Source organism: Dama dama, chromosome 2, assembly GCF_033118175.1.
Source record: "Dama dama isolate Ldn47 chromosome 2, ASM3311817v1, whole genome shotgun sequence".
In the NCBI taxonomy this organism is placed as follows: Eukaryota; Metazoa; Chordata; class Mammalia; order Artiodactyla; family Cervidae; genus Dama; species Dama dama.
This window is the reverse complement of record NC_083682.1, coordinates 37,468,269-37,488,454: the sequence shown is the minus strand read 5'-3', so window position 1 is coordinate 37,488,454 and position 20,186 is coordinate 37,468,269. Positions and strand designations below refer to the sequence as shown.

General features: G+C 37.7%; 1 protein-coding gene across 3 annotated transcripts in view; it reads left to right on the top strand.

Annotated features, from left to right (window-relative positions):
- Positions 1-10,085, top strand: part of PRCP (prolylcarboxypeptidase) — an 80,125-nt gene extending 70,040 nt beyond the window's left edge. For all 3 annotated transcript variants that reach the window (XM_061168383.1, XM_061168390.1, XM_061168394.1), the window contains exons 8-10: positions 1,007-1,171; positions 2,112-2,299; positions 9,339-10,085. In XM_061168383.1, coding sequence (XP_061024366.1) covers positions 1,007-1,171; positions 2,112-2,299; positions 9,339-9,555 — 570 coding nt within the window. In that variant the 3' untranslated portion in view covers positions 9,556-10,085. The remainder of the gene's footprint in view (positions 1-1,006; positions 1,172-2,111; positions 2,300-9,338) is intronic.
- The last annotated feature ends 10,101 nt before the right edge of the window (positions 10,086-20,186 follow it).

The window sequence follows — 20,186 nt, the reverse complement described above, 5'->3', positions numbered from 1 at the left end:
CTAACTCCCAACTCCAGGTATTACTTGTGATTTTTAGCACTGACTATAGTCAAGTATTTGGAACTGGGGCGCTGCCTGAGATGCTTCTTATAATGCTACAGATATAGGAGCTTGGTGGAGTTTTTCCAAAAGAAATTTAATAAATTTTTCATTTTCATAAAAAGATAGTCATTTAATCAGCAAGTATTTAGTTGCCAGATGCCTTGCTAAGTGGTGAGGAAGACATTCTGGAATCAAATGGGTATGGTATCAGCATTACAGGGGCTGTGATAGAAATAGGCACGGGATACAGTGCAGGCACAAAGAGAGTGATTTAGTTCTTCCTGCCCTGAAGGCATAGGCAAGGGCCCTTGAGGAGGTGATACTTGAGCTACATTGAGGAAGATGAATTGGTGTTTGCCAGGCACGACTGCTTTGCGAGAGTGGGAGCAGGGCGTTTCAGTGTGAGCCATGGCAATGAGGAGGGAAAGAAGCTGGTGTGGTAGAAATGGTTTTGCTAGACTAGAGCAGAAGCTACAGAAGGTGAAGCTAGAGTGGTAGGTGGGGAGCACTTTGCATACCATGCAGATAATTTTGGTTTATTTCTATAATTTGGGGACTAATTTTTTTTTTTTTTTGGCTGTGCCGAGTTTTAATTGTGGCACGTGGATCTTCAGTCTTTGTTGTGACATGTGGGTTATGCGGAATCTTTAGTTGCAGCATACAAACTCTTTAGCTGCGGCTTGTGGGATTTAGTTTCCTGAACAGGGATTGAACCTGGGCTCCCTGCATTGGGAGCGTGTAGTCTTAGCCACTACCACCAGGAAAGTCCCATGGGGACTAATTTTAAAGGTTTATTCGTTTATGAAAGTGGTTATACTCAATAAATAGAAATTGTCAAGCAGTGAAGTTAGATGCTAAAGATTGTTTATGATCAAATCAGAATCATGTTTCTTCTTTGTTTTAATAAACTGTGATTTTATATTTATATTTGATTCTTCTCCCTTTTATCTCTCTAAAATGACAGGTAGTGTGCCAGTATTTCAAATATTACAATGTACCTGATACCCTGATGCTGCAGAATATTTTCCAAGCTCTGAATGTGTATTACAATTATTCAGGCCAGGCGAAATGTCTGAATGTCTCAGAGACAGCAACCAGCAGTCTGGGAGTCCTGGGTTGGAGCTATCAGGTAAGTGTATATAATTTCCCCAATTGGAGCTTACTTTTCACTGTTATGGTTGTACTATAACAGAATCCTCAAGATCTTATCACCTAACCTGGATCCAAATCTGGGTTCTGTTACCTTTCACTTCAAGACTGGGGATGAGTTTCTTCATTCATTCATTAAATACCAATTCAATTTTTAAAAAATTTTATTGAAGTATAGTTGATTTACAATGTTGTGTTAATTTCTAATAAATGGCAAAGTGACTCAGTTATATATATGCATATTCTTTTCCATTATGGGTTATTGCTAGATATTGAATATAGTTTCCTCTTTTATATATTAGGACCTTGTTGTTTATCTGTCCTATGTATACTACTTCAGTTTGGTATTTAATCATCACCAAATATATTCTGAGTACTTACTGCATGTCAGGCACTATTCCAGGCCCCAACTATACAAATTGGATATAAATTTATTTTATTGTAAATAAAATATGATCTAATCATCAAATGTAGCTTGGTGGAAAACATAGGTAGCTAAACTAATATTACAATAGATCTTAGTAAGTCCTATAAAGGTAGCATTTTATGGACACAGAAAAGAAGAGAAGAGGGAGTCTAACTTGATTCTATCTGAGCCTCCATTTTTTCATCTGTACAATGAGAACAGTAATAATAGTAGCAATATTTTCCTCCAGAGTTTTTTGAGAATTCAATATGATAATAGATATGAAATGAAATAGTTTGTGAAGAAAGAATATATAGCCCCAACTTCTGTGACTTCTCAGTTGAGCCTTAGGAATAAAGAGAGGTGGTATGGAGTAAAGAACAGGGGCTCTGAAGCCAGACTGTTGAGTTCAAACCCTCACTTTTTTGCTTCCGAGCTGTATGACCTTGGACAATTTATTTCACTCTTTGTGTTTCATTTTCTCACTAGAATCTTTCCTGGTTTGCTTTTTCAGGCCTGTACAGAAATGGTCATGCCCACCTGTTCTGATGGTGTTGATGACATGTTCGAACCTCACTCGTGGAACATGAAGGAATATTCTGATGACTGTTTTAAACAGTGGGGTGTGAGACCGAGGCCCTCTTGGATCCCTACTATGTATGGAGGCAAGAACATCAGTTCACACACAAACATCATTTTCAGGTGAATTTTTGTTGATTCAAAGAAAATTCTGGCTGATGGAGACATTTGTAGAATGGATGAGAAAAGAAAACCAGGAAAATGTTGCACAGTTAAAACAGTATAGAATATAGCAGTAGTATCTATCATATTTTTCTACTCCTTGAAAGATAAAGGATTCTGAGAGGTGATAAGATTTTTTGTTCTATTGCAGTATGTTTAAAGGCTTAAAAACAACAGCAGCAAAGTTAAAATATTTTAAAAAGTGTGCTCAAAAGAAAAGGAAGCATCATCTGTTGTTCTCAATTTGTCTCATGATTGTTTCTATTGTTATCAATGATAAAAAATCTTCAGTATATACGTAGCAAACACTTTTGAGGTGCCCACTCTGTTCTGTCCCAGGCACTATATGAGGCACTTTAAATAAATCACTTAATTCCCACAAAAACCTTGCAAGAATTTTCTACAGGAGGAAAGTGAAAATCAGTGTGTGCAGTCACTTGCCAAAACTCATCCAGTTTTGTTTTAGTTACCAAGTGATAAAGCCAGTTTTCAACCTTGGCCTATCTGACTACAAAAACTGTTTATTCTGTAACACTGTTTCTCTAGAAGAGTCATATTTGGTATTGGTTCATATTGGAGATAATCAAGTAGACTCAAAATGTGCCTGATTGTGACTTCAAAATGTCCGTGTTTTGGCTTGAACATTAGGTTGTTAGTTATGAAAATAACAACCATTTAATAAGAAAATTCCCCAAGTTTATGTGGAAATAGTAGAGAGATATCCATACATATCTCTTAACCAATTGTTTAAGTTGTAAACATTATTCTTTCACAAATGCTTCTAAACAGAGTCACATTTGACTTTGGAGACATGACTGAAAGCTTTTAGGAAGGAGAAAGATCACTCTCTGGGTTTAAGTCAGTAACACTGCCCATTTTGCAAAACAACCTTTTTCTTGTTGGATTCATGCTACTTTCTCACTCAGTAGGATACCTCCCCCCGCAAATGTGAGACACTAAATGCAAAATTTAAAGATTCTTTTTGTTTAATTCCCTAGAATTATTTACCTTGTCCTCAGTAGAAGTCTTCAAAACTATACTTTTCAGCTCAGCCTTTTGAGGTGACAGTTGAGCAAGCAAGTATATTTAGGGTAGGAAACTGTACCAAATTAGGATGTTCGAAATCAGGAAAACATGAAAGGACTGAGAGGACTGAAAAGGCTTAAATGTAAGCCTTGGGTATCAAAGCTCATCTTTGTTCCCTCAGAGAAGGAAATACTTTTGTCATTTTCTTGTTTTTAGAAACTTACCTCCAGGTAGTACTTATATGGATTTCTCTGGCATACAGAGGCTATAAGCTCATCCTTATTTGCTTTGACCTCATAAAGCTGAAGTTCAAGTTGAATTGTAAAGTGGAGTCTTTGAATTTTATCTATGAAGGTTTTGATATTTGAGTTTTGGTCAAATACTTTGTGCTTTTTTGTTGTATTCAACCATTACATGAGTATTTTAGTTGTCCATTTATCCTTTTATACTTATTTTCCTCTGGGTATCAAAATAAGTTATTGTCATCATCATCATTGGGGAAAGGATAGATTTTGTTGAAAAAAGTTGGGAGTAGAACTGAAACAGTAGGTAGAAAATATGGCTCAACATTAAAAAAAAAAAAAAAAAAAACTTTTGGCTAGTGTAAGAAAGGTCTTCCTAACAGAGCTATGCATAGTTAGAGTGAACTGTCTTAAATTATTTAAACTCTTTGATCCCCAGTTTTCTCTTCTGTAAAATGAGAATAATAATGCCAATCACCCTATAGATTTGCTGTGATGCTTAAAAGAGTTAACCCAGTGAAATATTTAGCCCAGACCTGGCAAATTATATGCTCAAAAAATTTCCATTGAATGAGTAAGTGTAAGTATACAGCCCTGTACTTTAGCTTTGAGCCAGGAGGGAACTACTCGTTCCTGAATGTCCTTTTCCTTCCATTTTTTTCCTTTTCTTAAGACTCAGGCATCCTCCAGGAAACCTTCCCTGACATCTCCAAGGAGGTTACATTTCCCCTACACACTTAGCTCCTCTAAAGCCTGTGACTATCACTTAGCACTCTGTGTGGAAATTACCTGTTTGTGTTTCTCTCTGCCCCTGACTCATTTCTCAGAGAACAGAGAAATCTCATTTCTCTGTTCAAATGAGATTATGAACTTCTCAGTGACAGAGAATTTTTCTTAATCATCTCTGTGCCTTTAGCACCTGCCACAGTGACTGGCACATAGTAGATGCCCAGTTAATGTGTGTGTTGATAAGGATGAGAAATGACATAAAGCTCAGGAAAATTTCAGAGGCATGTGAAAGTATAAAGGCAGAACTATATAAAAATGCTGGTTTATCTTCCTGCAGTGGCAAATATACTTTTAAAAAGAAATTTTTTCCCCATGTACTGCTAGGTGTGAAGAATTCAATGTAAAACATACCTTATTTAAAAATTCAAAATTCTATTGCTTTTCTAAAGAAACCACATTCTGAAAATAAAAAAGCAGCATTAGGTGATTCTGTTCTGTCTACTGAGTGGCTATCAGTTACAAAATATTTATGGTTGATGATAAGAAAATGTCCAAGGAACCATGTGGAAAGCATATTTTATGTTCATACTTCTCTCCTTAAGGCATCTCACACAAATCCAACTGTGACTACTTTTTTGGTTAGAAAATTCAGTCTGTTTTTAATTGTTGAATTAGAGATCTGCAAGTTAAGAGCTTGGGCTTTGAAGTTGGAGAGACCTAGGTGCCATTCTGCTTCTGTTAACCATGTGCCTTCAGGCAAATTGCCAATTTATATTAGTTAGAAATAATAATTGCCTGCCAGAGTTACTTCAAGGAGTAGATAATCATAGAAATGAGCACTATGAGGGCAGAGATTTTTGTATGTTCACAGTTGAGTTAACTGTACCCAGTCAGTACCTGATACATAGTAGGCAGTCAGTAAACATGTTGAGCAAATAAGAATTTAATAGTAGCTATTAATAGTTCCATTTCAGCAATTTTCTTATTCCACAATATTTTTGTTGGAAGGATTTATTTTTTTCCCCAAAACCCAGTTGTTGAGAAATTATCTTACCAATAGTCATTTTCAGTTATTTAAATATAAATTCAAAAAGGAGTCTCTGAGAAGCTGGTTAATTTAACATAATTTTTCAGACAAATTAATTGTTGCCAGCAATTAAGTGAGGCTTACTGTTGGGAATTTTATGCAGGCATCTAGGTTCTCTCATGAAAGCCAGTATTTTTTTCCTCCTGTAAATTTCCCAGTGACTGATTTAGCTTTCTCATGTCTAGGACCAAGAAATTCAAGTCCATGTGCATTTTAGGTCTCTCAGCAACTCCAAACACTGTTGCTAAGCCACTGGGTGGATTCAGATGACCTTTTAAATCAAATGCAGTTTGCTTATTATGTAGCTGTTGGGATAGCTTTTTTGTTTTGCAAATAATGGAGAGTTTCCTATCTTGGTTGGTCCTGTCAAATTGGAATAATGATAAAGGCCACTTGTTCACTTAAGAGAATCCAACCCCTTGTGTAGTTTACTTTAAAAATTTATCTCATAGTTGAAAACTAACATCCTATTTTGCATGTGATTTTTTTCTTCTTGTTTTTAATAAAACCAAAAAAGGTAAATTTTCAGAGTGATTTCTCCCCCCAAGAATGATGTTAAGTTGCAATTGAATTAATTTCTTAAAAAAACCAAAAATGTGGTTAAAAGTGTGGTCAGGCTAGAACAGGGATTTTAGACTTGTATTTCAAGCACACATATATTTAATGTACCTAAATGCTTATTTCCTTTTTAACTTGAACATTTACCTGGAAAATTGATTGCATGCATTTTTCTGACCAAATTTCTGTGAGAAATGCTGTGGCATCCCTTTTCATGCTTCACTTACCTCTCAGAAGTATTAACACTTCTCATGCTTATAGAATATGATAATAATTATAATAATACTGCACATTCACGTGGTATTTTATAGTTTATGCCTTATTTCCAAATGTATTATTCAAGTTGAATCTCACAGTGTCTCTGTGATTGAAGGGCATTATCTTTAAAAGTTTTTTTTTTGGTAATACACTTGAGAATTAGATTCAGAGGGGTCAGGTGACTTACCCAAAGTCATGTGGCTTACTGGGGGTATAAAACTTAGACCTGCTGACTTAGTTCACTGTTTCTTGCCAGTATTATACCTAGCTGAATGTCACTGTCTGTATATTTACATTAATCACTTATGTGAACTCTGCTTTTCCATGTAAAAAGTACTGGAGTGATTTACATGTTCCTGAACTCACAAGCATATATGTATAAACCTCTTCTGTGTAGGGCATCTGATATAAGGCTACAAATGACTAGATTATTCTTTTTTATTCATTCAATAAATATTTGTATAGCTCCTAGTGTATGCCAGGCACTGAAGACACAGTAATAAAACAGACAAAAAACCCTGCCCTTGGGAAGTTTTAGTTTGAGAGATGGGTAAAAACAAGATAGCACTTATAAGCATGTTAGAAGGAGATAGGTGCTAAGGGGGGAAAATAAACCAGGGAAGAAGGTTACGAAATGTTAGTGGGGGCTGGGAGGGAGTTTGAAGTTTTGATGAGGTGACTAATGAAGACCTCTACTACTAGATATCTACTATATATCTACTACTCTGGGCAAAAATCCCTTAGAAGAAATGGAGTAGCCCTCATAGTCAACCAAGAAGTCTGAAATTCAGTACTTGGGTGCAATCTCGAAAATGACAAATAACCTTGGTTCGTTTCCAAGGCAAACCACTCAGCATCACAGTAATCCAAATCTATGCCCCAACCACTAATGCAGAAGAAGCTGAAGCTGAATAGTTCCATGAAGACCTACAAGACCTCCTAGAACTAACACCAAAAAAGATGTCCTTTTCTTCATAGGGGATTGGAATACAAAAGTAGGAAATCAAGAGATACATGGAGTAACAGGCAAGTTTGACCTTGGAGTGCAAAATGAAGCAGGGTAAAGGCTACACAGAGTTTTGCCAAGAGAACACACTGGTCATAGCAAACACCCTCTTCCAACAACACAAGAGACAACTCTACACATGAGCATCACCAGATGGTCAATACTGAAATCAGATTGATTATATTCTTTGCAGCCAAAGATAGAGAAGCTCTATCAGTTCAGTTTACTTCAGTTGCTCAGTCGTGTCCAACTCTTTGTGACCCCATGGACTGCAGCCCGCCAGGTCTCCCTGTTCATCACCAACTCCCTGAGTTTACTCAAACTAATGTCCATTGAGTTGGTGATACAATCCAACCATCTCATCCTCTGTTGCCCCTTTCTCCTCCCGCCTTCAATCTTTCCCAGCATCAGGGTCTTTTCCAGTAAGTCAGTTCTTTGCATCAGGTGGCCAAAGTATTGGAGCTTTAGCTTCAGCATCCATCCTTCCAATGAATATTCAGGACTGGCACTTGTCTTATTATATTTTGCCTTACCTGCCTCCTGAGAAATCTGTATACAGGTCAAGAAGTAACAGTTAGAACCAGACATGGAACAACAGACTGGTTCCGAATTGGGAAAGAAGTATGTCAAGGCTGTATATTATCACCTTGCCTATTTAACTTATATGCAGAATACATCAGGCAAAGTGCCAGACTGGATGAAGCACAAGCTGGAATCAAGATTGCCGGGAGAAATATCAATAACCTCAGATAACCTTAATAATAATAGTAATATCAATAACCTCAGATAATCAATAACCTTATGGCAGAAAGTGAAGAGGAACTAAAGAGCCTCTTGTTGAAAGTGAAAGAAGAGAGTGAAAAAGCTGGCCTAAAACTCAGCATTCAGAAAACTAAGATCATGCCATCTGGTCCCATCACTTCATGGCAAATAGATGGGGAAATAGTGAAAACAGTGACAGAGTTAATTTTGGGGGGCTCCAAAATAACTGCAGATGGTGACTGCAGCCATGAAGTTAAAAAACTCTTTCTCCTTGGAAGAAAAGCTATGATGAACCTAGAGAGCATATTAAGAAGCAGAGACAATACTTTGCCGACAGAGGTCTGTCTAGTCAAAGCTATGGTTTTTTCCAGTAGTCATGTATGGATGTGAGAGTTGGACTATAAAGAAAGCTGAGCCCTGAAGCATTGATGCTTTTGAACTGTGGTGTTGGAGAAGACTCTTGAGAGTCCCTTGGACAGCAAAGAGATCCAACCAGTCAATCCTAAAAGAAATGAGTCCTGAATATTCATTGGAAGGACTGATGCTGAAGCTGAAGCTTCAGTACTTTGGCCACCTGATGCGAAGAACTCCCTAGAAAAGACCTTGATGCTGGGAAGGATTGAAGGCAGAGGAGAAGGGGATGACAGAGGATGAGACTGTTGGATGGCATCACTGACTCAATGGACAAGAGTTTGAGCAAACTCTGGGAGTTGGTGATGGACAGGGAAGCCTGGCATGCTGCAGTCCACGGGGTTGCAAAGAGTCAGACACAACTGTGTGACTGAATTGACTGAAGAGATAATCAGCATTTTTAAGTATAGTTTTTTTTTCTTTATCACTAATATTTGGATTCTAGGAAGGAAGGAAACAGGCTTTAATTGAGGGACTCCCACGTGCCTAACATTAATTCAGTATATATACATGTACCATCTGATTTAACCCTTAAAGCAACCTCCTGACGTAGACCTTGTTAACTCTGCTTTATATATGAGGAAACTGAGGCAGCTAACTTATGTAAGGTCAGACTTTTGAGTAATGAAGCCAGGATTGGAATTGAGTCTTCTAAATTTGAAGTTCCAGTATAATCTAGATTGATTCATGGGGCACCACCTTCAGTGTTCTCTGGTCCTATTTCTTGTACCTGGTCACAGAAGTATTGTCAAACTCCAGGATGAAGCACCTTTCTATATGACAGATTAAATCCTCAGATCATATTCCCTAGTTTATAAGCTTATAATTTTAGGTGTTATGCATATAATGGGTTTCTCCTATCTTATCTTTTACATAGATATAAAAAACTAGCAATCTGACTTTTTTCTTTCCCTCACTTAGCAATGGTGAACTAGACCCCTGGTCAGGAGGTGGAGTAACCAAGGATATTACAGACACCTTACTTGCGATCGTCATCCCAAATGGAGCCCATCATCTAGATCTCCGAGCCAGCAATGCTTTGGATCCTGTCAGTGTGCAGTTAACTCGCGCCTTGGAAGTTAAATACATGAAGCAGTGGATCAGTGATTTCTATGTCCGTCTGAGAAAAATGAACTGAGTAACTTTTGATCATTTTCAGTTTCTTCTTTTAAGTTCATTCCTCCTACATTTCTATTCACTTTGGCTTTCTGTGCATAATTACTTCCCCTTGTTCATTAAATCTGGTGTGGTGAAGAATGAGATAGAGCAAACGTGATGGTGGGGATAGCACCATCCCATGACCCGAGTCCTCACTATCCTTGTGCCACCTCCAGGGAGAATCTCTTCACCACAGCTTTCCCACACCATCCACGGCCTTCATAACTGGAGCAGAGTATTGATTGCCTTTCACAAGAGGGAGAATCACTTCTTTTGTTTCTCTGAAAGCAAGGATTTCTCTTGGTTTTGAAGTTGAAGTCTCTTTGGCCCATTTGTCACTTGCCCCTTTTCTACCCTCCCAAAGGAAAAGAAGAAGATGGATAAAAATGATGTAATTGCAGCTGGTAGGAAGGATATCCAATGCCAAACCAGGAAATGGGAGTCGTTTCTTTTGTGCTTGATTCAATAACTTTGAACTGTGCTGTAAATAAAGAATAGGGGTGGACGTTATACCTGTGTGTTGCTTCTGAAGCTTGCTCCAGCTGTTAGGAATGCTGTGTACACTGGGCTTGACTGTTTTTAAAGGAAAGTCCTTTAATTTTCTCTCTTCTATTTGGCAGCTTTTCTTATTCTGGGATATTTGCCACTGTGGTACTGCCAGTAAGAAATCTGGCCTTTTCTGCCCAATTTCTCTTTGTTTCTAAGGTAAGTTTTGTGGTAATTTGGTTACATTTTGCCAGTTTAGGAAAATGACTCTGTTTTCCTTTTCTTTTTACATCTAAGCAAGCTTTTATATTCTCCAGTCGCTGATGATACTTCAGTAAGAAGCCTTTAAAAATTGATCAATCAGCTATTCAGAAGGTAAAACGTAGTAGTGTTCAGTGCTTTGTTTTTTAAATTTCATTTTCTGGTGGTTGTTATGTTGTCATTAAAGCCAGAAGTGTCAGGACACTAAGAGGCAGGTGCAGAAGAACTTTTCTGTATAGCTTCCAAAAGACAAGCTGACTAATTCATGCAGGCAGCATATTTGACATTAATAAATGGCTGAGCCGTTCCTATTTCCAAGGGGTTGGCTTCTTTTAAGCAGTTCTTACACTGAGACCTTTCTTCAGAAGAGCTTTTCTAGGATAACAAATAGGGTTGGATCAAAACCTTTCAGGGACAGAGAGAGACTAACAGTTTCTACTCTGTTGAAAGATTTCTTTCCCCTTGTTTCTTTTTATTTTCTCTCAATTTTTTTTTCTTCACTCTGCCTTGGTAACATTTTCTGCTTTTTGAAAACTGTATCTTGAGCTTGATTATTTCTAAAGCGCTTATTTTTTTAAAAATAAAATGCAGATATAGTGTTTGTTCTTGGATGGTAGACCAAAATATTTCTCTTACTTCCCCTGGCATCTGGGAGATACAGAAAAATCTTTGTCTGGTTTCAGAAGCCTTCAGTTCTCATTGTAATGAGTTGTCCATCAAAGCATTTGGTCACTATTTTCATTTCAGCATCAGAGAAGTCTACTGGGGTGAGAATTTAAGGGTCAAAAAAAGTACTACTTTTTATTCTTTGTCAACTAATAAGTTTTATAATGCAGCATTTATGGGCTTAATGGAGGGTATTCTTATTGTTTATTTTAGGATATATTAATTTTAGGATATTTTAATTGAAACCTTTTTTTACTTAAAATCTTTAAAAAATACATTTCTACTTCACTTAATATTGATTGTTTGCATGAGCTGCATTTTTGTGAAGAGAAGAGTTGCTCCCAAATGAGAATTTTTCTGCAAGTTGGTTGTATGTACATGTTTTTTCTATGTACATTTCATGACAGATAGCAACCTTAACTAAAGTTGGCCTAATTATAATGTACTAAAATTTTAAAATTTAAATTGAAAAACAACTGAAGCATCAAATAAGCCTTATTTAAAGCATCCCTCTAATTAATGATTGATGCTTTTGAAAGACCAGGAAAGAGAGAGACAGAGAGTTGGAGTGTTTTTTATTTTCTGTATTTGTTACTCTTACTACCTAGAGTGACAGGTAGAACTAACGGGAAGAACTAAAAAAACTTCGAGGCCTTTCTTAGGGGATCTGTAGAGTTAAGAGATTATCCAGAGGAGCCAGTGTCTAGCCGAGCATATTAGAGGGTTCTGAAGACCTCTCAGGTGTCATCCAGGCCAATTGCATCATTCATAGGTGATGCCATCATGATCCAGAGAAAAGGGCTTTGTCTAAGGCCTCACAGCTCATTTTTTAGCAGAACCAAGCCTTGCATCCTGGTTTCTTTGTTGTCACTGTTGTTTTGTTGTTTTCATTTTATTGGTGTAGCTTAAATCTTTGTTTGAATTAAAGCAACAAACCTTCATTAAATGAACTTAAACAAAAGAAAAAGTTTATTGAAGCTATGCAAGAGTAGCTCCAGGACTTGGGTAACTAGGAATTGTGAAAGAATGGAATTAGGGTCTGGAAAGTCATTAAAAGTCAAGACTGCTACTTTCTGTTTCCCTTGCTCACAGCAGAGGTCATCAGTTGTCAAATTGTGAGTAAGGTTTGTTTCTTTTATTTATAATTTGGCCAGCAATCTAAAATGTGCATGTGCATCAGAATTACCTGAGGCCTTGTTAAAACATTGATTGGTGAACCTGACTCCGGGGTTTATATAATACATCTTGGGGTGGATCCTGAGAAGTTGCATTTCTAACAGATTTCCACATGATGGTGGGGGATCACACTTCGAGAACCAGTTGTTAAGAAAGTTCTGAATTTGAATTTCTTCAAACAGGGAAGAAGAATTCTCCTTACTCCTGTTGAACTACATGATCCCATTTGAGTATGGGAGCCCTGCCAAATTCTTCCTTCCCCATGGCTGCTTCATCTCTGCAGACCAGCTTCCTCTTTTCTGCTCACAGAAGACCTGCAATGACTTCCCAGAATGGTGTCCTCAGGCCCCTTGGGCTGCACCACCTCACAAACTCACAACTCTCAGGTGGTTAGGGAGGGATGCAATCATAAAGGCATGGCTTAAGAGAGGCATTCTGTTTATGATAAGGATAGAGGAAGAGCAGCTCAAGCAATTCAGTGTATCTGCCAAACAGTGTTTCTTGGAACACAGGTGTCCCCTCCCCGAAAAAAATACATGACTTATGTAATAGATTCATAGATAAGTCAAGTTTGGAAAATGATGGGTTAAACAAAGTTAAATAGTTGTTTTTTTTTAATCTGTAAATAGGCATTGTGACTTTCCAAAATGGTAATCAAGAATACAACTTCTCCCTCTCTTAACTTACGGAGCACCTACAAGGCATAAGATGTTGTTGTGAAACCTAGAGGATACAGTGGTGAAAAAGCAAACACAGTATCTGTCCTAAGAAGGTTTATATTCCAGTGGGAAGAAGACATGAAATGTCAAATTATACAAAAAGTGGGTACAATTGTAAATGCTATGAAGAGTGGGGATTATTAGGAAATTTAGCAAGGAATAACCTGAGCTGGTCTGTGGGAATAAGAGGATGCTGTTTTGAAATATGACATTTTAATGTTATCTAAATGATAAATGGGGCTATACTAGAAGAGGAGTGGAGAAAACGGCATGTGTAAAAGCCCTGGATATAGTATATTCAAGGAACTGAAAGAAGCCCTCTGTATGGGACAGAAGATGATCATGTGACCACAGAGAAAATGACATAACATAAGTCTGGAGACTTGGGTAGGGAGGAAGCTCATTCAAGCGGACCATGATGAGGAGTCATTATAAAGAATGAAAAATCACTGACCATCCTTATTCAGGGGAGTGACATGAACAGATTTTCATTTAAAAAGACCACTCTGGCTATAGATTGGGGTCGTCCCTGGTGGCTCAGATGGTAAAGAATCTGCCTGCAAGGCATGAGACCCAGGTTCGATCCCTGGGTTGGAAAGATCCCCTGGAGAAGGGAATGGCAACCCACTCCAGTGTTCTTGCCTGGAAAATTCCATGGACAGAAGAGCCTGGTGGGTTACAGTCCATTTAGTTGCAAAGAGTTGGAAATGACTGAGCAACTAACATACACACACACACACACACACACACACACACACACAGATTGGAGTGTGCATTGGAGAGGGCAAGCATGTTATATAGAAGACCACTGTTGTAGTTGTCTAAGTAAGAGAAAGCTTTGACTAGGGTGGTAGAGGTGGAAATGAGAAGTGGATGAATTTGAGAGAGATTTGGTAAGAAATGTCAGTGGGATTTGGTGATGGGTCACATTTGAGATATGAGTTGGGCAGGTGTCGAGGTTGATGATTTCTGACTTGTGCTCTTGGATAGATGATAGTGCCATACACTGGAAAGAGAGCTCCACAGGATGACCAGGTATGGCAGGAAGGTTATGAGTTCAATTTGTCATGCTGACTTTCATATACTTTTGAAATAACCAAGTCGAGTTAACTGTCAAATTGGACTATTGAATATAAAGATCTGGAAACCAGTCTGGGCTGGAGAGCCATCGTGAATTGATGGTAATCATAGCCTGAGATGTGAGCTCAAGGAGCTACTGTTGAGGAAATATGCTTCAGGAGCTGCTGCTGTACTGTACTTACCATGACACATTCTTAAGAAGACTCTGAACACTCCAATTCTACAACTGTAGTACATTTGACTCCACTGAGCCAATCCGTCACTTGACCGCTGATACAACCTTTGCTAAAATTGGGATCTGTCTCTGTACTCATTTCCCATTCTTGCTGCTGTCTTTCACTTTCCTAATACTCTGCACTTCAGCCACACCAAATTTTCTGTTACTCTAAAACTCATCTCCTCTTCTCATCACTACCCTGCAATATGTTTTCACTTGGCAAACTTCTTTGCGTCTTTCAAAGCCCAGATCAACTTGATTATCTCTCTTGTGAAGTCTTTCTCAGTTTCCCCAAAGGAGTAGTTCTTTTAAATCTATGTTGTCACAGAACAAGTTTCACACCTAGGTTGTCAGCTAGAATGTAAACTTCATCACAGTAGAGATTGTCTGTCTTGTTCATTTCTGCATCTTCAGTGGCTTTCAACAGTGCCTGGCCACATCTAATTTAGTACACATACCCCAAATTGATATTTTGCAAAATGTTCTCACTCTCTTTTTTAGTTTGACCAAGCCATCTGAGAGCAGGGACTAGGCCTCATTTCTTCTAGTAATCAGCTTCTAGTATGGAGAAGGCAATGGCAACAAACTCCAGTACTCTTGCCTGGAAAATCCCATGGATGGAGGAGCCTGGTAGGCTGCAGTCCATGGAGTTGCGAAGAGTTGGATGCGACTGAGCGACTTCACTTTCACTTTTCACTTTCATGCATTGGAGAAAGAAATGGCAACCCACTCCAGTATTCTTGCCTAAAGAATCCCAGGGATGGGGGAGCCTAGTAGGCTGTCGTCTATGGGGTCACACAGAGTCGGACACAACTGAAGCGACTTAGCAGCAGCAGTAATGGCATGGGGCCAGGCAACTAGTCTCAGTAGGCCCTCAGTAAATTTATATGAAAGCATACTTTCCAGGTAAAAAGGCCAAGCTTTCTGTCTATCTCTGTAGCCAAGCATCTTTCACAGCTCTGATGTTCTCATGTGACCTTCTCCTCTAGGCTTCCTTAGATTTTTGGAAAAGGGATCTCCAAGTACGCAACACATTTACAACTTGCACTCACTGATTTTCCCTCACCTCAACTACTCATGCCCGAGGCTCCTTTTCCCACTACACAAGCCTGGTACTTTTTGTCAAGGGAGCTGAATATAACTCTGATGTTAGGTTGGAATAAAACACTGATTAGAAACAGTTTGCTGTAGTCCAAAGAGTCAGACACGACTTAACAACTGAACAACAAGAAACCACCATGCAAGTGGCTAGATTTCTCTGGGTCCACTTTTTAATGCAAAGGGTGAAGGAAGGGTCTGTTTTTAATAGATTTTGCTGCTTAATAGTGGAGATAGATACAATATTGGAACTGGAATAGATAGATACAATATTGGAAGACAAGATACAAGACTGGAAATCAGTCTTGGGATCATTTAGTTCTACATGTGTGTTTAACATAGCTTACTTCTTTAAAAAGAAACCCAGGCCTGGAATGTAAAAGTTATTCCCCAAGGTTTATAGCTAACATATTTGTTTATTACTTATTTTCTTTAAAAAATATTTTTGGGGGCTATAATTTACATTGTGGTGTTACAACAAAGTGTATCTATTATACATATACATATAACCACTCTTTTTTGGCTTCTTTTCCCATATGAGTTCAGTTCAGTCACTCAGTCATGTCCAACTCTTTGCGACCCCATGGACTGCAGCACGCCAGGCCTCCCTGTCCATCACCAACTCCCGGAGTTTACTGAGACTCATGTCCATTGAGTCGGTGATGCCATCCAACCGTCTCATCCTCTGTTGTCACCTTCTCCTCCTGCCTTCAGTCTTTCCCAGCATCAGGGTCTTTTTCAAATGAGTCAGCTCTTCACACCAGGTGGCTAAAGTATTGGAGTTTCAGCTTCAACATCAGTCCTTGCAGTGAACACCTAGGACTAATCTCCTTTAGGATGGATTGGTTGGATCTCCTTGCAGTCCAAGGGACTCTCAAGAGTCTTCTCCAACACCACAGTTCAAAAGTATCAATTCTTTGGCAACGGCACTCAGCTTTCTTTGTAGTCCAACTCTCACATCCATACATGACTACTGGAAAAATCATAGCCTTGACTAGACTGACCTTTGTTGACAAAGTAATGTCTCTGCTTTTTAATATGCTGTGTAGGTTGGTCATGGCTTTCCTTCCAAGGAGTAAGCATCTTTTAATTTCATGGCTGCAGTCACCATTTGCAGAGATTTTGGAGCCCCGAAAAATAAAGTCAGCCACTATTTCTACTGTTTCCCCATCTATTTGCCATGAAGTGATGGCACCGGATGCCTTGATCTTAGTTTTCTGAATGTTGAGCGTTAAGCTAAGTTTTTCACTCTCCTCTTTCACTTTCATCAAAAGGCTCTTTAGTTCTTCACTTTCTGTCATAAGGGTGGTGTCATCTGCATATCTGAGGTTATTGATATTTCTCCCAGCAGTCTTGATTCCAGCTTGTGCTTCATCCAGCCCAGCGTTTTCCCATATGAGCCATTGCAAAGTATTGAGTAGACTTCCCTGTGCTGTTAGTAGGTCCTTATTAGTTCTCTGTTTTATCTATAATGGTGTGTATGTGTCAATCCCAATCTTCCAATTTATCCTCCCACATTACCTCCTGGTAACAAAAAGCTTATTCTTTACATTTCTGTTTCCATTTTGTAGGTATGTTTGCTTGTAGTCTTCTTTTATATTCCACATATAAGTGATGTATATTTATTTTCCTCTGACATACTTCCCTCAATATGGGAATCTCTAGTTCCATCCATGTTGCTGCAAATGGCATTGTCCTCTTCTTTTTTATGACTGAGTAATATCTCCTGTGTATATGTCTCCCATCATCTTTATTCATTCTTCTGTTGATGGACATCTAGATTGTTTCCATGTCCTGCCTATTGTAAGTAGCGCTGCAGTGAACATTGGGGCACATGTATCTTTTTTGAGTTATGGATTTCTCCAGTATATGCCCAGGAGTGGGACTGTTGGATCATATGGTAGCTCTATTTTCAGTTTTTTAAGGAATCTCCATACTGTTCTCCATAGTACCAATTTATATTTCTAGCAACAGTTAGAAGGATTCCCTTTTCTCTACACCCTCTCCAGCATTTATTGTTTGTAGATTTTTTGATGATGGCCATTCTGACTGGTATGAGGTGATACCTCATTGTAGTTTTCGTTTACACTTCTCTAGTAATTAGTGATGTGGAGCATCTTTTCATATTCTTTATAACCATCTGTATATCTTCTTTGGAGAAATGTCTTCCACCCATTTTTTGGATTGGGTTGTTTGTTTTTTTTGATATTGAGCTTCATGAACTATTTGTATATTTTGGAGATTAATCCCTTGTTGGTTCCTTCATTTGCAAATATTTTCTCCCATCCTGAGGGTTGTCTTTTTGTGTTATTTATGGTTTCCTTTGCTGTGCAAAAGCTTTTAAGCTTAATTAGGTCCCACTTGTTCATTTTTGTTTTTATTTTCTTTACTCTAGGAGGTAGGTAGAAAAAGATCTTGCTGCAATTTGTGTCAGAGTGTTCTGTTTATGTTTTTGTCTAAAAGTTTTATAATATCTGGCCTTACATTTAGGACTTTAATCCATTTTGAGTTTATTTTTGTGTATGGTATTAGGGTGTGTTCTAATTTCATTCTTTTACATGTAGCTGTCCAGTTTTCCTCATATCACTTGTTGAAGAGACTGTCTTTTCTGTATATTTTTGCCTCTTTTGTCAAAATTAAGTGACCATAAATGTGTTGGTTTATCTCTGGACTTTCTATCCTGTTTTACTGATCTCTGTTTCTGATTTTATGACAGTACCATACTGCTTTGATGATTGTAGCTTGGTAATACAGTCTTCGGTCAGGGAGCCTGATTCCTGCAGCTCTGTTTTTCATGCTCAGGATTGCTTTGGCTATTCATAGTCTTTTGTGTTTCTATACAAATTGTAAATTTTTTTGGTTCCAATTCTGTAAAAAAATGCCATTGGTAATTTGATAGGGATTGCATTGAATCTTTAGATTGCTTTGGGTAGTATAGTCATCTTCACAATATTGATTCTTCCAGTCCAAGAACAAAGTATATCTCTCCATCTGTTTGTGTCATCCTTTATTTATTTCATCAATATCTTATAATTTTCTCTATACAGGTCTTTTGCCTCCTTAGGTTGGTTTATTCCTAGGGATTTTATTCTTTTTGATACAATGGTATATTGCATTTTTTCCTTAATCTCTCTTTCTGATCTTTCATTGTTAGTGTGTAGGAATGCAAGAGATTTCTGCATATAATTTTGTATCCTGCAACTTTACCAAATTCATTGATGAGTTCTATAGTTTTCTGATAGCATCTTAAGGGTTTTTTGTATATAGTGTCATGTCATCTGCAAACAATGACAGTTTTACTTTTCTTTCCCCATTTGTATTTCTTTTATTTCTTTTTCTTCTCTGATTGTGGTGGCTAGGACTTCCAAAACTATGTTGAATGAAAGTGATGAGAGTGGACATCCTTGTCTTGTTCCTGATCTTAGAAAAAAATGCTTTCAGCTTTTCACCGTTGAATATGATGTTAGCTGTAGGTTTGTCATATATAGCCTTTATTATATTGAGGTAGTTCCCTCTAACCCTACTTTCTGGAGAGTTTTTATCATAAATGGATGTTGAACTTTGTCAAAAACTTTTTCTGCATATATTGAGATGATCGTCTCTTTTATTCTTCAATTTGTTAGTGTGGTGTATCACATTGATTGATTTGCATATACTGAAAAATCCTTGTATCCCTGGGATAAATTCCACTTAATCATGGTGTATAATCCTTTTAATGCATTGTTGAGTTTGTATTGATAGTATTTTATTGAGGATTTTTGCATCTATGTTCATCAGTGATACTGGCCTGCAATTTTGTTTTTGTGTGTGTGGTACCTTTGTCTGGTTTTGGTATCAGAGTGATGGTGGCCTTGTAGAATGAGTTTGGGAAATTTCCTTTCTCTGTAATTTTTTGAAATATTTTCAGAAGGATAGGTGTTAACTCTTCTCTAAATGTTTGATAGAATTCGCCTGTGAAGCCATCAGATTCTGGACTTTTGTTTGTTGGAAGATTTTTAATCACAGTTTCAAATTCAATACTTGTGACTGGTCTGTTCATATTTTCTGTTTCTTCCTAGTTCAGTCTTTGAAGGTTGTATCTTCCTAAAAGTTTGTCCATTTCTTCTGAGTTGTCCATTTTATTGAAATATAGCTGCTTGTAATAATCTCTTATGATCCTTTGTATTTCTGTGGTATCCACTGTAACTTCTCCATTTTCATTTTGAATTTTATTGATTTGAATCCTTTCCCTTTTTTCCTTGATGAATCTGGCTGAAAGTTTATCAATTTTGTTTATCTTCTCAAAGAACCAGCTTTTATTTTTTAAAAAATATTTATTATTTATTTGGCTGCTCCATGTCTTGGTGGCAGCACGGGATCTTCAGCCTTTGTTGTGTTGTAGCATACAGGATCTGTAGTTGCTACTTGTAGGATCTTTAGTTGCAGCATGCAAACTCTTAGTTGCAGCAAGTGGTATCTAGTTCCCTGATCAGGGATCACAAACCTGGGCCCCCTGCATTGGGAGCTCAGAGTCTTAGCCCCTGGACCACCAGGGAAGTCCCAGAACCAGCGTTTAATTTCATTGATCTTTGCTTTTGTTTTCTTTGTCTCTATTTCATTTATTTCTGCTCTGATCTTTATAATTTCTTTCCTTCTACTAACTTTGGATTTTGCCTGTTCTTCTTTCTCTAGTTGCTTTAGGTGTAAGTATAAATTATTTGTTTGAGATTTTGCTTGCTTCTTGAAGTAGCATTTTATTGCTATAAACTTTTCTGTTAGAACTGTGTTTGTTGCATCCCATAAGTTTTGAGTTGTCCTTTTATTTTTTTATTTCCTCAGTGACCCATTGATTATTTAATAACATTTGTTAGCTTCAATATGTTTGTGTTTTTTAGTTTTTTTCCTGTAATTGATTTCTAATCTCATAGC